The sequence below is a fragment of the Ptychodera flava genome, chromosome 19, assembly GCF_041260155.1.
Source record: "Ptychodera flava strain L36383 chromosome 19, AS_Pfla_20210202, whole genome shotgun sequence".
NCBI lineage: Eukaryota > Metazoa > Hemichordata > Enteropneusta > Ptychoderidae > Ptychodera > Ptychodera flava.
Window position 1 is genome coordinate 18,057,053 of NC_091946.1, and position 16,539 is coordinate 18,073,591.

At 36.3% G+C, this 16,539-nt stretch overlaps 1 protein-coding gene across 2 annotated transcripts in view; it reads left to right on the forward strand.

Annotated features, from left to right (window-relative positions):
• Positions 1-13: 13 nt before the first annotated feature.
• The window catches only part of LOC139118775 (serine/threonine-protein phosphatase 2A regulatory subunit B'' subunit beta-like), a 69,898-nt gene continuing 53,372 nt past the window's right edge, over positions 14-16,539 (forward strand). Inside the window, exons 1-2 of one of the 2 annotated variants that reach the window (XM_070682225.1) lie at positions 14-263; positions 1,447-1,879. In XM_070682225.1, coding sequence (XP_070538326.1) covers positions 1,502-1,879 — 378 coding nt within the window. In that variant the 5' untranslated portion in view covers positions 14-263; positions 1,447-1,501. Of the gene's footprint in view, positions 264-1,446; positions 1,880-9,538; positions 10,385-16,539 lie in introns of those variants that run through there. The other variant, XM_070682226.1, reaches the window with a different exon arrangement.

Genomic DNA, 16,539 nt, shown 5'->3' on the forward strand with positions numbered 1-16,539 from the left:
GCATTTTCCTTTTAACCTTAATCGTGTGGAAAATTGACTCACTGTACCTGAAAAATTCTGTATCGATGTAAAATGTGCACTAAAATGCGGCAGGTACCCTATCACGACCTTTGACCTTTATAGGTCACCAAGCATGAGTACTGCTGTACACTACAGGTCGTTAATGACAGTTTAACGTTTTTGATTCATTCATTTCATAAAATCTACATGACAGCTTCGCTCACCTTGTTTTATTACCACCTGTCAACCACATAAATTCGAAGGTAAGTCCGGTTGACCCCAAATTTTCGTGGCTATTTGAAGAATTATTTCGGGAGGTCGGGCGATCATTGACAGTTTGGGAGTTACGTACACTTGTAGGAATCCTCAGCAGTGCAGTTCGGCCGAGTACACGCCGAATTTGTATACATATTTATGTTCTGTCTATCGTGAGTGTAACTTGAAACGACAGATATGTGAAGGTGACGTGGGCATGGTAACCAGTTTTATGGCATTTCTGAAAGTAAATAAACCGACATACGCTTGAATACTTGTTTCTTCAACCGCCACAGGAGGTCAGCGTCAATACTCTGAAAATAACGGACCACTTTTGCTCAGCCTCCTTTTGTGAACTTATCGTCTTGTTTATGATAAATATAATGCGATCAAAACATGTTTTGGGAATGATACTCGCATTTAAATTTTGACAATAGCAAGTCGTTTCATTGAGAATTCCAGACCTAGTTTTTCTTATAAATGCAAAGTTTTCATGGTACACTGTTAGACGAAATCTTTGGCTGTACGCGGTCCCTGGTTGTACTGGTAAATGGTGTACCTGACTTATGCAACTTCATACAAATGTAACTTCCATACCTAAAGGTTTGCAGAGTAAATATGGAATGTCAAATTTCCTTTTTCGATAGGGGATAACCATCTAATTATTACAGCATTGCTCGTTCATGTTGTCTTAACTATCCCATAGTACAGTCTGCTAGGAATTACTCTGTTTTTGTAATACATAGAGTCTGACCCCATATTACCGGTACTAGCAGAAAGTAAACCCAGGAAGCCCCTCCTACAACAGCATTTTATCATGAAGATTTTCTCTGATAGTTACCATTGCTGAGATGCTTCAACTCTTATAGGTTCTGTATCAGTAAATACCTTGGCTCCTGTATGAATTCAAGTCTTGAGGTTTTTCTGATTCAAAATTTCTTTCTTCTTTATCATATCTCATTAACCGTTGAAACAATCCATTATTGGTAAATACACTGCTCAGTGCTCCAGTTAGGACCAACCTTTCAAAAGCAGAGAAATAAAATTCGATAGAAATTGATATATGTAGTTGAAAAATCTGTTTAGTTTACAGCCATGCACTGAGGCAGTGTGCATATCAGACAGGTTTCTTGTCACCTGGTACTGGTGACACTGCTTTTTGTCATTGAAGCAGCTCTTGTCTCTTCACAGGTACAGCGTAGGAGAGCAAGGAGTATTTCCAGGTGGACCATGTAACCCTGAATATATGCTGGACAAAAAATCAAAAGCAAAAGGAGAACTGTCAAAAGAGGAACGTATAATGGTTGCAAAAATGTCCATGCATCCGATCCTCAAGTTAAAGGTGGATGAGCTGTTTCTACGATGGCTGAGTGATTCAGACACGCAGATTGACTTGAAGGAAAGTCTGAAACGGATCAGTCGCGGTGAACATCCTAGTGCGTACAGCAGTCCCTACAGTGGATATGGCAGCAAAAATAACAGGCCCGCTTCACCTTTGACGAGAGCCAGTTCCCCAACAACACCACCCTGCTCTCCCCCACCAATGAAATCACCAAGTCCTCGAAGTCCAAGAAAGCGAAGTTCCACAAATTTGAAGTCGTTGCTCAATTCACAGAAGCCAAAGGTATGTTGTTGCAAACAAATTAAAAGCGTTTTGAAATTGCAGTAGCTGCAAATGATTTTCAGCATTAGTATTAATAGTAGTCTGTCCATGAGGTCTTGTTTCAGTGAATTTTCAAATCCTTTTAAAATAATTTATAATGTTTTGATTGAATTGGTACCTCAAGGAGTCCAATTGTATATGGCACTGTATATCTTCCCATGGAAGATAATATTCTCCTTTGAAAAAAATGTTTTTGGGAAGACTCTTTTTTTCCCCTCACACTGTACCTCTATCACTAGCCTCGATTCTATTCATACTCTTGCCTCCGTACCTCCGAGTGGGTCGGAGGTACGGAGGCAAGGGGACGAATAGAATCTAGGCTACTCTATCACAGGAAAAGTCAAAATTCAAATTTTTTAGTCATAGAATGTGCCTAGAGTTTAACGCTTTGAGCACCAGGGTCAATTTTTGTTGCCTTTATAAAATATACCCCAGTCAATTTTTTTCAGATTTTGCCACGATTTTGATAAAAAACTATAGCCAATGAAATGTGGTGTCCATTTGGTCCAAAATTATCCAAAAAATTACAGAAAAATGTATAAAAATTGGTAAAATGTTGCACTAAAAATTTGGTGGGAAAAAATCACAGCACTCTAAAGGTTTACTACCGGTAATAAGTATGCATTGCATACTGGTATTCTGATTACCCATAAGCAACAGAACTTTGAAGCAGTTTTACTTGAAAACTCATGTATAACCGGTAGCTTGACAATAACTAACCCTAATTTTGTTTATTTGAAATGTAAAGTCAAGCCTTTATTGAAATTGTGTCTCCTTTGGGATCTTGATATATAAATACATTGAACTGATGAAAGAGACGTTCTGGTATGTTAAAGTGTAGAAGCTAGAGAAAAAACGCTCACTTTCTGCCTGATAAAATTTGGAAAGTTGGTCCAATGAATGTTTGTAGTACAAGTTTACCACAATCAGTATGATGCATGTGTCAATGTTTTGTGAAACCCTACATTGTATTATCAAGATGTAAATGTGTAACAAGTGAGATAGTTTGTGCAGATAGCCGACGTTTGGCAGTCACAAAATTACCAATCTATTCTCCCTGTAAAATCTTAATGTTTTGGTGTTGGCAAAGCAATCTCTTTCTCAGATCTACCGGTATATGATAGTTTTTGTAATGTACAACATAAATTAAAGTAAAGCTTTCCAGAATTTTTACTGGAAGGAAGTTTTAATTTATGTCTCACTGTACAGTATATAAAAACTTCTTGTTTTCATAATCATGTTTTACTTTCTCCATCCATCTTGACTCAAATACACGTAATTCTTTTTGCCCTCTTTCAAGATTTGTTCTGAATGTACCACTTGAATTGTTTTGGCAAAGATTATCCAGCCAAGAAGAGTAACTAAGCCACAATAGATTTCGAATTACAGATAATTAGTGAATTCTGACCTTTCCTTGCTGTACACATTTATTTGACGTGATGGCAAAACTCAAGCTATGCTGCCATTTTATGAGTAAATTGTTCAAGCTCATTAAGTAACATTTATATGAATATTCAATATGATTAAATGAGATGTAGAGTACAGCGACGTCTTTACTTACGCAGTATTCTCTTGCTGTCACCTGCGTAAGGAAAGACGTCGCTGTACTCTACATCTGATTTTAATCAGATTGATGAATATTCTGATTACCGTGGTAACATATCTATCTCATCACTAATGACAAAAGCATTGAGATAATCAGTTTCTGTAGCAGAAATGCCCGTGATAAGCTGATTGGTTGGGGGACTGTGGCTGGATGTGGAATGTTTCATCATCAGTGCATGTGTGTTTGACTCTCATAAAAACCATTAAAATATATCAGACATATGTGCGAAACCAAAACGTGACAACACCAGTTTTGAATAAAGTTTCATTCTTGAACTTTCCCTTAAAAAGTGACAGAGGTATGTTCCCTGAGAACACTTAAGGACAATACAGAACAGTCCAAGATAAAACATTGTATGTGTTGAGTTATCTGCATTTGAAGAGAATGTAAATTCTTTTTCTAAATGTACTCAGTAACATCATTACCTTATGATTATGATATTCCTATTGGTTATGTTATCACTCATTTTATGGTATAGTCTTCAAACTTTTATTGAACAATGACAAAAGACCAAAATATGGAAAAATATTTGTAATGAGGAAAATTTCCAAAATGCAAAAAGTCACAAGAAAATTGTGATACCGTACATGTAGTAATTATTTTATGTAATTTGTTTAAAGATGACATAATTTGCTCTGGTACCATATTGCAGAGTTAATAGAATTACCCAAAGTCACTTTTTATTAGAACATGACTGTAGTCAATGAGATAATTTACCACCATATAGCACCTGTACAACACTGAAAGGTCCATCAGCGCTAGACTAACTTCATGTTTTCCTGGTTTTTTTCATTTTTAAAAGCACAATTTCTTGTTGTGCTCCAGTATTTTTTCATGACATGTCTAGTATTATTATTGTTGACAACTGAATTTTAATCTGGACTAGATTTCTGTTATCAATTTAATTTTGCATAGTACATGGTATGTATTACCGGAAAGTTGTATTGTCAAAGCTAATGCTTTGTATTTCAACACATAAGGCGAAGAAAGAAATGTGAGATTGCCGAATGGGAATGATTAAAATTTTATCTACCGGTAGTGTTAAAGCCATTGTTGATTTGAAGTTGCCAAAAGGAATTTTTGATCATATTCCTGGTACAAGCTGCCACCAAAACCAATAAATCCCCGATGAATTTGTATCGAGATTGAAAATCATAAAGGGAAGGGTTTAACCTACCACAATCAGTAATGGTATACTAATAGTGTGTCTTTGAAATTTTTTATTAAAGACTTGCATGTCAAATGGTGAACACAACTTTACAGTCTTTTCTTGAATACGAATACGAAATTTTCGATGAACTGCAGTTGTGTCGTAAATACTCTGTGACCATAATCTTTTTGTGAATGTCTTGTGTACTAAAGGGTAAATTAACCTCATTTGATTGGTAGAAATGTGTGGCATGTAGGTCACAGATTACAAGAGGCATGTTGGTACTTAGGGTCAGTAAATACCAGATTCAGCGGAACAATTCCCATAGACATGCACTTGACCAAGTGCTTTCAGCCAGAGATCATAAGAAAACTTACGTAGCATTATGTCTGTCCACATGATCAGCTGGAAATCTTTGCCAAAGATTCGTTAGAATTAAAAAAAAAAAACCGCTTAAATCCAAGAGCAAATGCTGAAAAAAAACTGACTGAAAATTTAGAGAGAAACTTTTGTGAGGAAAACTGGAAAACAACTGGACTGGCAGATGGGAAAATGATACTGTCTGGCAGGAAAAGGGTTGGCACAGACAACTATTTCACCTTTAATGCTGATATGAAAAACACGAATGTCCTTAGACTTCCCTACTCCCCCCTGTTTTTCTCAGTAGTAGACATGCTGGTTTAGTATTTGTGACGCACCCCAATGTGTGATTTATGATGTGAATGAAATAGTTAATTTGAAGGTTTATAACTCGGCAAAGCCCTACTTAAACTTTGTATGGTATTTTCGTATTGCTGTACTGTAGATTTATCACAAAGTTTTGGCAAATGTTTCTCCAGAAATTTTTGAACTGCACGGTATAGCTAAAATTTTCCAGTATACTGGAAGGCTACAAAGAGCTTTTATTTTCTGATGTATGCTTTAGTAAAGCAAATATTCTCAAATCCTTTTCCGCTCAAGGGCTATTTACGATTTAATTATCATCCTTGATTTCATTTACCAGTACGGTATGATTGAAACTCTTGATGAATTTGCAAATCAAATTATGACATCTTGTACAAACTCTGTTTGATTTGATGAGTAGTATCTGCAATGCCAATCTATAGTAATTTTAGTAACAATATCAAATGTAAACTCATGTAATACTTCTTTTGAAGTCATGAGCAGAAATGAGACATTCAACAAACTTCAACTTGTTCAAAAAGGATTAATTGTTGGTCTGTACCTTACTTCATTTAAGGTAGTATGCGCCTCAATAGTGAAAGACCTAAACTTTTGCCTGGACCCATTTCTCCTGGAAACTTTCGACCATCCTCTTCCAAAATCAAGAATAAAAATCAGGGGTCACTGTGCAAAGTTTGGTACAGGAGAAATAAACTACCTAACATTTACCGATATTCAATAAAATTCAAAATGGCTGCCATCCCTGTGTTACAGTAACTCTATGGGTAAAAAAAATATTTGTTTTCAATAAAATTAAGATGGTGAAAATTTTCTTGTTCCAGAAGCTTTAAAGCAAGCCCCCACAAACTGTAACCAGAAAACTATTGTAAAAATTTGTGAGTCCCGATATCTGTCCCGGAGGTGCATGCTGCCTTAACGCATATACATGTACCTTTGTGGTAATCTATGTACTGTTCTGCCATGCTGTACAAAACAAGAGCACTACATTTTCTAGTAAGTACAATGTAAAGAAGATGAGAAAGACAGGCAGAATGAGGGCTTGGTTTGTGCTAAAGGGCTGTTGTGATTGTCTGTATCAGGTTTTCCCATTTTTCAAACAAGTTAAGTGGAGATTAAATGGAGATCACATGTAAAGCTTTTAAAAAAGGAAATAAATCAATTGATAGATATTCTAAGAAATAACCTCTCTTCACAGAGTGAATAGTATTGACTTGGCACTACAACTGAACAGACAGTACTGTATACAGTCATCACTTTAAAAAATAAATCAGAGCCAGAAGTTGTACGTTTTCAACTAGTATCATACCATCATGTTTTCCAAGTACCGTAAAAACCCTATTAATGTGACCACTCTATGAATTTGACCACCGTATTTCTTCTCAAAACGTAATTTTATTTTACCCTTATCAGTTCGACCACCGATGGAAATTGGGACTTTCTCAAACTCTAATAATACAAATAATGACAAGCTGTTGTGAACATTTTATTTTCAATAAAATACACAGAACAATACAATGTACAGGCACAGAATGTCTGAGTTGGGACTTCAGGAAAGTTACCTTTATGTGTTTCAATCATCCAAGATGGCAGGCATATCACTTATTAACCATAAAAAAAATTGAAATCCGTAATAATTCGAACAATACAATTACTTTGGCTTTGTTAATTTTCTAATAATTCAAATATTTCAAATCATAATTTTTCTGTAGTTGAATTGATAGGGTTAATTCAGTAGATGTTCACATATGAACTTGAGTAATACCACTGCAACGACAAACTATCTGTATAGTTTTTCTTTTCAACATATTGCTTTGTTTTCCAAAGTAGTAGTACATGAAAAAAATAAGATATTAATCACTTTTTATAAAATTCTTTAATTAGCATCTGCTAGTTGGTAGGTTTTGAAGGCAGTAAGAGAAAAAAACAAACAGGATGTCTTTACAAATCAAAAACCAGCTCTCTTCTGCATTCTGATGAAGCAAGCAAGTAAAATAGGATACAGTATGTAATTTATGTATACACTGTACTTACATTCTGTTTTCTTTCTGTATATGGTTTTCTGTTTGGCTGGAGTGTAGGTTTAAGAAAAATTTGAGGACAGCAAACCAAGAATTTTATTTGTCTCATTCAGAAATACATCTCAGAAACAAAGGGGTATGTGATTTATATACAGACCTCACTCCTTTGTTACGTTGTGCTGATTTATTGTACTGATCTGGTCTTTCGTAGACTTTGCTGCAATTGACACACTGACACAAAAATATCTTCCCTGCACACTCCATCAGACTTGCTACATGCAAAGATCATCTTTCACTTGAACCACATGGAAAGGAATTTTTAGAGAATTTGTTTTCTTTCGGAGTAGGAGGGGTTGAAATTGCATACTTCACCTTGACCTGCATATATTATTTAGCTATTTTTAGGGCTATCCAGTGGGTAATGTTTCTAAAATCTATCAAAACACATGGCACTCTGGTACATGTATGTGTTTTGAGATTGCATTAAGCATTGGCTAGTTTGGTGCATAGTGTAGTATCATACTTGTGTAACCATTATAATATGCTCTCCCTATCTGATGATTTTCTTCTGACTGTGTTCTTGCGTGAAATTTGAGTTCATAATCCATGAAAGCTAATATTCATACACTGCAGGGTCCTCTCTTTTGAAATAGAACTTAATCTTAAGAGAAAAAATTTACATTTCTGTCGATAAAATTATTTTTTACTGTCCTGTGATTTTTGCTGAGGTTTAGGTAAGTAGGTTGATGGTTCAGCAACCCTGGCCCTGTACTGTACCTGTTGTCCCCTAGTATTGGTGCATTGATACAGTAGGTGAACCCTGGGTAAAATGACCAGGGAACATCAGTAAAATTTACCAGGGAAGGCTTACATGCTACTGGCCTGAATGAAATCACTAATATTAAACTTATTAATACTTGATACTAGTACTATCATATTGATACCGGTAGTTGAAAGAGAAAATTACTGGAAAGGGGAATTTTTTTGTTCAGATATATAATTTGAATTCAGAACTTCAGAATAAGGCTGCAATTTCATAAGAACCTTGGTATCATCAACTTGATCAAGATCTGTCTAACATGTTGGTAGCGTATACATATAGGCAAAGAAGACTTGTCTGTGAATACTGGTAGTAGAGAGGGGGAAGTAACACAGACAAAACAGGGAGAAAGGAAGATTCAACCCAGTAATTTTGCACATGTCATTTACAAATCCTGTATCAATACCACGTTGCCCATGTACCGGTAATAGTGTTGGGCAAAGTGAAGTGAGTACAGGACATGCAATATTGGTAGACACTGTTATTGATATGAATTTACAACAGTGAGTTATGGCACTGGAGGTGAGGGTCAAAGGTGACCAAAGTTTCCTATGAAGAAGTTGACAGCTTTTATGGTCTGTACATCTGCGGAGCTAACCCATTGGCCAGTGGTCACATTTTGGAAATACAGATTGCAAGGACATTTTTGCTGTAGTGGATACCGGTATACTGCATGCTAGTTGTCAGACTGATGTAATATTGATGTGGATCCATATCACTAGGTGATGAGAACGGTTAAACGAAAAAAGTGACAGGTTAACTTGTTTACTCAAGTTGATGTGCACAGGATGTGCACCGTGTGATTTGTAAATGTCTTTGAAAAAAACAGAAAGACAAATTCTTCCTAATCCTCTTAAATTTCATTTGATATCCCCCTCCCTCTCAGATGGAAATGATTGGTGTTGTCCTAAAGAGCGGTAGGGTTTGTAATGAAGGAGGATTTATGTGACCTGAAAATAAACATGACACGAACCTGGAAGGTTTTCTCAGCGAAGTATTTTATGTTGAGTCAATGAAACCCACTTTCTGAGAGAGAGAAATGGAGAAGTGTGTACTGGTATCTACTGAGATGAGCATGTCGCACACACAGATTCAATTGGTAGTTGTAGGTTCTACATTGTATGGTAGGGTAACTATGGGACTGCAATGGAAATTGCTATGAATATCAAATATTTTATGAGTTCTGTCAGATTGCTGCCAAGTCAGTGCTATTGGAAGATAAGTTAATTTGCCACATTAAACTCATAACTACAACACGGCACATGCTCGGTTGTTGATTTTGCTGGCTGGCTGGTTGGAGAAACCCCTTGTTTATCATTAGAGCTTTGACATGTCGGGGAGCAGTATCTGTGATTGGAATAGCTGTATATAATACACAAGGATGGCAGGGAGTCTTTGCCGAGAATAACCCTGGTGTTCAGTGATGGTGTAACCATATATTACAAAGCATGTGTAGTATGCACTGTGGCCTCTCCATTAAGCACGCCACGAACCATATATGGAACATCATTACACCACACTTCAAGTCAGAGTCTATGCCGGACGCCAACAACATCTTGCCACTAGCCAGCCTTTCCTTTCCCCTTCTTTTGGGTTTTCCGTGTTCTCCAGTCTTCAAACTCCACTGTCAGTGCTTGGGGAGTTCTTCCTTACTGTCTGGATCTACTCCATGTGTTCCTGGCTTCCATCTTGCCGGGAGTTGGTTCCTACGGGTTTCTGCATCTGCTGGGTCTGTCTGTTTTTTTTATATGCACAGCTCCATGAGAGGGTCACCACCAATATCAGGAGCACCACTGTCAGTGTTCTGGTACTTCTTGTGAGAGCGTGAGTGTGTGTGCGTGAAGTCTGGAGCCGAGGGGGTTTTCCGCTGAATATTATGAAGGATCTGTGCCATGCATCCCACCGACGTGTGATCTGCAAAGTGACCGTCTACCACAGCATCCGAGTGGATCAGAGACACCAGCGTGCCGTACACAACTGCTACCACTGCTGCCGGCAGCAGGGCAAGAGTAAAGACGGCGAGTCGCCGTCACCGCCGAATTGCTCGGCCATTCATTACAGTTTCTGTACTGTTGTAACTTTGCCACCCAATCTCCTTCTGGACAACTTCAATCTCAACCACAACAGCCGCTTTTTCAAGGTCAAGAACAAGAACAAGGATAACTCTACCAAAAGCACAAAGGAAGAGGTATGCTACAAAAAAAAATTTTTTTTTAAGTTGTTAATTTCTCTCTACTGAAGCAAGGTACCAAACTCATCCAGCCCGATCACCCCTATATGGATGCCTCAGTCATGTCCTTGAACTTGTTTACTTGTGGTCTGTATCAAGTTCAGCCTATCTATAAGATTCCACATCTAAAATTACAGTTGAATTTGAAGAGACAGTGGATAAGGTAACCCTGTCATGTGAAAGGTTTTATTGGCCACGTTTCAGTTGGGTTTGCCAGTCACAGTGATTTACACTGTATTGAGTCATTCTATCAAGCATGTATAATATCTTAATAAACTCTTCACAGGCTCACCAGCGTAAAATTTTAGAAAAAAAATTTAATTTTTTCAAATTTTTGAACTACCTGTACGGTACAATACATCCGTATGGATATCTCTTCATATTCTGTCTTATCAGACGTGAATTTGATAAAAATAAAGCATTATAAAATAGCATGTTGTTATTCTGGGCCAAAACATCCTTCTTGCAGCTGAGACAATGTTTGTTTGTGTTGGGACCTCCCTCAACACATGTCTGTGTTAGCAAGACAATACAACAGTTTGAGCTATCAGGCCTTGCATAAGATATGCCTAACATGGGGTATCATCACTAGAAACTTGATGAAAATTTTGTTTGTGATAAGTTCTGTACAGAAAGGGTGAAACAGACAATGAGTCAGTACTAAACTGTTTAACCCTTTCGCTGCCATGGTTTGGCCCAGATCCATTATTATCAGTGGTGATTGTGGACCTGTTCACAGGCAACTGGGGGGTGAACAGGGTAATGAACTTTGGTATTCTAGCGTTTATAGTCAATAGACACAAATCACATTATCAAATCTGTAGACTTGTGTGTGGGCGTTCTGTGAAATTGAACCGTGTGTATATTATAGTAGTAGATGTATTGGTAGTATGTGCGGAACATAACAAGTACTAGTGTGGACTAAATTAACAATTGTAGACACTCAGTATTTAACCACTTCTGAAAATGTAGTGTTCACAATATTTGATATCTGATTTACAAATGGAAAAAAATAACTTTTGATAGCTGCAACAAATACCAGCATTTCAAACAGGGAATGTTGATAGTAATTATTGTTTTGGAAAGAGAACTTCTGAAGTTTGTGGTCAAAAAGAAATCTCGAGTTTCCCTGCCTGATGTTTGTTGACAGATTTAAGCAATTCCTAAACAAAATAGCAATTTTTTGGCTTCTTGAAACTACTTACCTGGTATTTTTCAAGTTGGCACAAGGTGAAACCAATGATATTTTTAGCAAAATTTTTTTGCATGATATAATATGATATCGTCAGTATATAAACATTGTGCAGAGGTTAACACTGTCTTCCGTGGATTTGAGTTGAACTTGAAGTTCCACAAATGTATTTCTGGTGATTTTGGTAGAACATGTGTTAAACTAAAACTGAAACTGTTGAAAGCCAATAGGAATCTTTCAGTCTTTTGCATTCATTGTTGACAATAACATTTTTCCAAAGGACAGCATACATGATCTCTCTGTTTTGACAGACTGAAATCAGGATATGACACTGTGCTATTGAAGTGAAGCACAAATGTAACTTATAGTCTACATGTATATTTAAAATACAAATCCTTAAATCACTGCAACTTACATGTATAGCCACTGCAATTGTAAAAGCTATCAAGTAGATACTTAAAGTCAGGAAAGGGAGCTGCAAAAGAATGAAACAATACCGTAGTTCGTAATACTTCTGTCATTTTCCAGAAACTCCATGCCTGTTTTAACAGTCAGTATATTAAGAAATGAGTCACTATGACGACACCAAGGTGAATTCCTCAATACTACATCACACTAATGAATGCAAACAATCTCCACACTGAACTGACTCATTGATAACATACCAATCTCTACTAAAATTTAGTACAGGCCGGACCCACACTGTACTTCCATAATTACACACAGCTATATTTATCATATCCCCTCAGGCCACCACTCCGATTTCTCTCTTGACCACAGAGGTCAATTGAGACTGGTGGCAGTTGAGTGTTCTCTTTAATAGACTTGTGTCTCCATTTTAATCCAAGTTTACCTCCAATTTCAATCTGAGATAGCGTTATCTAGGAAACTGCCTTGACTGGCCACTCTATAATAAAGATGGGACCCTGTCAATATAGACCATACTGTCTCAGTTTAAATAAGAATCTGTTTCCAAATTCAGTGTATAGCAAACTGGACACTTCAGTATCTAAAGATAGGACCATGCTTAGTATACTTAGCACTGAGGAAGAATATTTTTTTGAAACTAATGTTGTTCTCTGAAAAGAATTTAGACTTCAGACTCAATGCAGGTGTTATTTTCATTTCCAGAGCATCTTGATATTTTGACATTAACAATACACAACAATGACAGTACCGGCAGTGCTGTCCTTAGCAACAGCTTGTATCCTAGCAACATGTAAACACAGCTCTTTCAAATTTGTATTCTTGCTTTATAACAGATTGACCTACTGAGACTTTCTCGCCCCCTCCCCCAAGTTGCCCTCCCCCATTCCTGCAAAGTCCAACCTCATCTCTGAAACCCATACAATCAGATACAAATGTTGAAGACTTTACCCATCTGTCAACTTTGAAGATTGCCCTGAAGGAGAAATTAAACACTGGTTTCTATCTGTACCCTACTACAATGTCTTTATCTTCTGTCTCACTTTGAAAGATAACAAATATTGAATGTAAACTTGTTACCACATATGAAATTTTGTGTAAGGCATTCCCATATAAGCAAGGACAATACGAACTTCTTCAACGTTTTGAAGCATTATCCTATACTGTCTCTGATATTTGAGCCAGGCAACTTTTCACAAGTTTGTGGTTTACTCTTGGTTTCAAGTTCTCTCTGAAAGCAGGATACTGTTCTTGCTGTAGGGAATGGTAGTGATACCTTTGACTGGTACATGAACAGTAGTATAAACAAAGTACACCGGTAGTGTAGTCGACTCCCAAATCATACAATCACCAATGAATGAGAAACCTAACAAACAGTCATTCCGTATTTTCATGTTCAGTGTTAAGTTATTTTGGATGTGTTTCCCATTTGATTATTTTTGGAAGTTCGTTCAGTTTTATTCAGGTTTCTACAAAAACATTTATGAGTACTTGACTTTTCCAACACCACGCTTTTGAGGTCAGGTTCTTTGTCTCAACGTGCTCCAGCTTCCCAATATGTACTCTGTGACAGGGTTATACTTCATCAAAGTGACGCAAGTCTGTCCTCTCTATCATCCCACCTGAGACTGTAATCTTGCATTCTGATTCATAATTCATTATGGATATGCTTTGTTTACTTCTTGTGTATTATAGTATCTTTGTTTCTGTAGCAGCAGCAGGGCCACATGTACAGTACACCTGCTGTCGTACCTTACCACACTGCTGTGTACAGTAACAATATTTGCTAACTTCATGTCATACATGTAAGAAAATTTATTTCACCTGTAATTTTCACAAAATTTGCAGCAGTGTCAAAATTTTGCCAGTCCAAATGACCAAAAAGGCAGAATGAATCGGCATGTTCAGGTAAAGATCAGAATATGTTGTGTATCATTTTTAAACATGAAAAATATGCACATACCGGTAGATCATTCTAATCTTATGGTATAATGTAACTTAACCAAGATAATCTGCAGCATGCATCCAAGCAATTTTGAGCCAAAGAGAATTTCAAACAAATATGAAAGCTGTTTTTATTACTCCGGACATGAGAAGTAGCTTGATTCATCATGCTATGAAATAAATTGTACCCGGGTACGGTAGAAATGGTTTCATACATTTTACATAGGCAATTTTGACGAACACAAAATAAATAAATAATAATTAAGTAAAATACAGTGTTTTCCCCAGAGTCTTAAAAGCATAGGCAAGACAAAAAACTCATTAACATAACAACACTGAAATAAGTAAATAAAAACAATGAGAAAAAATGATTCTGTTGTTATTCAGTCATTCAAATATTCTTCACCATTATAAATGTCCCTTGGAAATTTTTTGATTTTTCTGTACTGCAGTGTAAATTGGTGGTCATCAAAACTCTCTGTACACATTGATAATTGATGAAGGAAATGGACGTAAACAAGCAGAATAAGTATAAACAAACAAATAAATAGACCATCAAATAATGAAATAAATAAAGTAATTTATCGAAGTATATATACTTTTTTGGTCATATTTAGATATTTTCATGTTATGAAAAGGAATGATATAAAAAACCAAATAAATGGATATAATATTGACACAAATGTATCAATAAATAATGATTATAGTAAATTAATCATCCTTTCCACCAGGGGCTTCTGTCCTGTTGGACATGGAAAATTGGTATGAAAGACTGCTAGACATAATGGTACATTTCCATATGGATTTTATTCTTTTATGGAAAGATTGAATGAAATGATTTGCCACAGTTACACCAAGACACTGCCTGTCATTTGTAAACTTGTTAATGTCACAAGGATATGTGTCCCAGGGGTAGCTTTACCTCCCAGCACGCAACATTTAGAGTCATGTCAGAATGATGACCTCTGGTCACTTGGATGGTCATCATGCCTGGTTCCAATGGCTGCTCTTACATTTCACCAATGAACAGTCCATAGGATTCTGATCTTTATTTTTTGAAAAAGGTAGTACATGTAATACATATATACACTTGAGAGTGAAAGACTCATAAACTTTGCTCAAACTTTGCGTAAGGAAACTTTCAACCTTTCTCTTTCAAAATAAAAAATGAAAACAAGGGGTCACCGAGCAGATTTTGGTACCACAGAAAAACATCCCATAAATTTACTACATGTTTGAAATTAAAAATGGCCACCATCCTTGTGTTAACTCTATGGGTATAAATAAAATTTTTTGATTTTCACAAAATAAACCAGTAAAGAATTTATTTACTCCAAAAGCTTCAAATCAAGCTCCCACAAATGGAAGATGAGAAAAGTATTGTAAACATTTGGCAGTCTGAGTATCTATCCCTTGGCTGTACTATATTCTGTAAGAAAGACAGATTTTACTTTGCTTTTGAAAGAGACAATTTTTTTCATGTTGAGAGAAAATCAAATTTACCTTCTTAAAAAATGAACTTTGAATACAAATGCTGTTCATCTCACATAATGTAAGTCTCAAGTAAAAGTTTGTCGTGCCTTTTGCTGAGTTGCATGCTTTTGACATTGCAGTGAGCTCAGTAGTTAGCTGTACATGCTTTTTTGGTTAGCCTCTCTTTGAGGTTTATCAAGTTCAAAGATGCCTAGTAAATGATGCAAAGTTCACAGAAACAACCACCAGAGACAATTAATGGCTAACTGTCTTATCAAGTGAAACATTTTTAAATTGCCAAATCCCATTAAGCCAGAACTGCATGTAACAGATATTGCTGTACAAGTATGAGTAATGCTGGTATGCACCCAGAATGTACGACCCTGAATCATGAAGGTGTTAACACTTTTGAAAAACATTTAGTGACAGATTGTATCGTGTATAAGGAAAAAGAAATTATAACTTTACCAATTATTGAAAGGAAAGCAAAAAATGAATGCAAAAATGTTTATCTGCTTGGTATTGTATTGTATTGTTCAAAAGTGTAACATAGTTGGTTCACATTCAATTACTGTATGAGGTCAGACAAAATAAAAAAATGTGTGATTCTGGTAATCCGACCTACCCTATAAAAATCCAATAACCCTAGATATTTTTTTTAACATTTTCAAAACATTTCGAGTAGATTATTTAAAATTTACTACATTTTATGGGTCTCAGCCAGGAAAAATAAAAAAAATAAACAAAATTGCCTCCGACCTACCTCCCCACATTCACAGAGGCATGTTACTGGAAACAAACTTTTTTTGTTTGGCTACTTGGTGATGTGCCAAACTTGATTGTCTTCTCTTATTACTGTGCAATCTACATGTATGGCACATATAGGAAGAAGATGGTGTAAAGTAGCTTTCATAATAGTTAAAAATATTGAGGAGCCATCATTCCATTAGAAAGGTCATTCAACCAGATGGGCAGGTTCACTCACCATCCAATCTGGTTGACTCTTATAAACAGATTTAACAACACTTAAACACATGTACTGCAATCTAAACAAGTAAACTCCTGATTGGATACACCG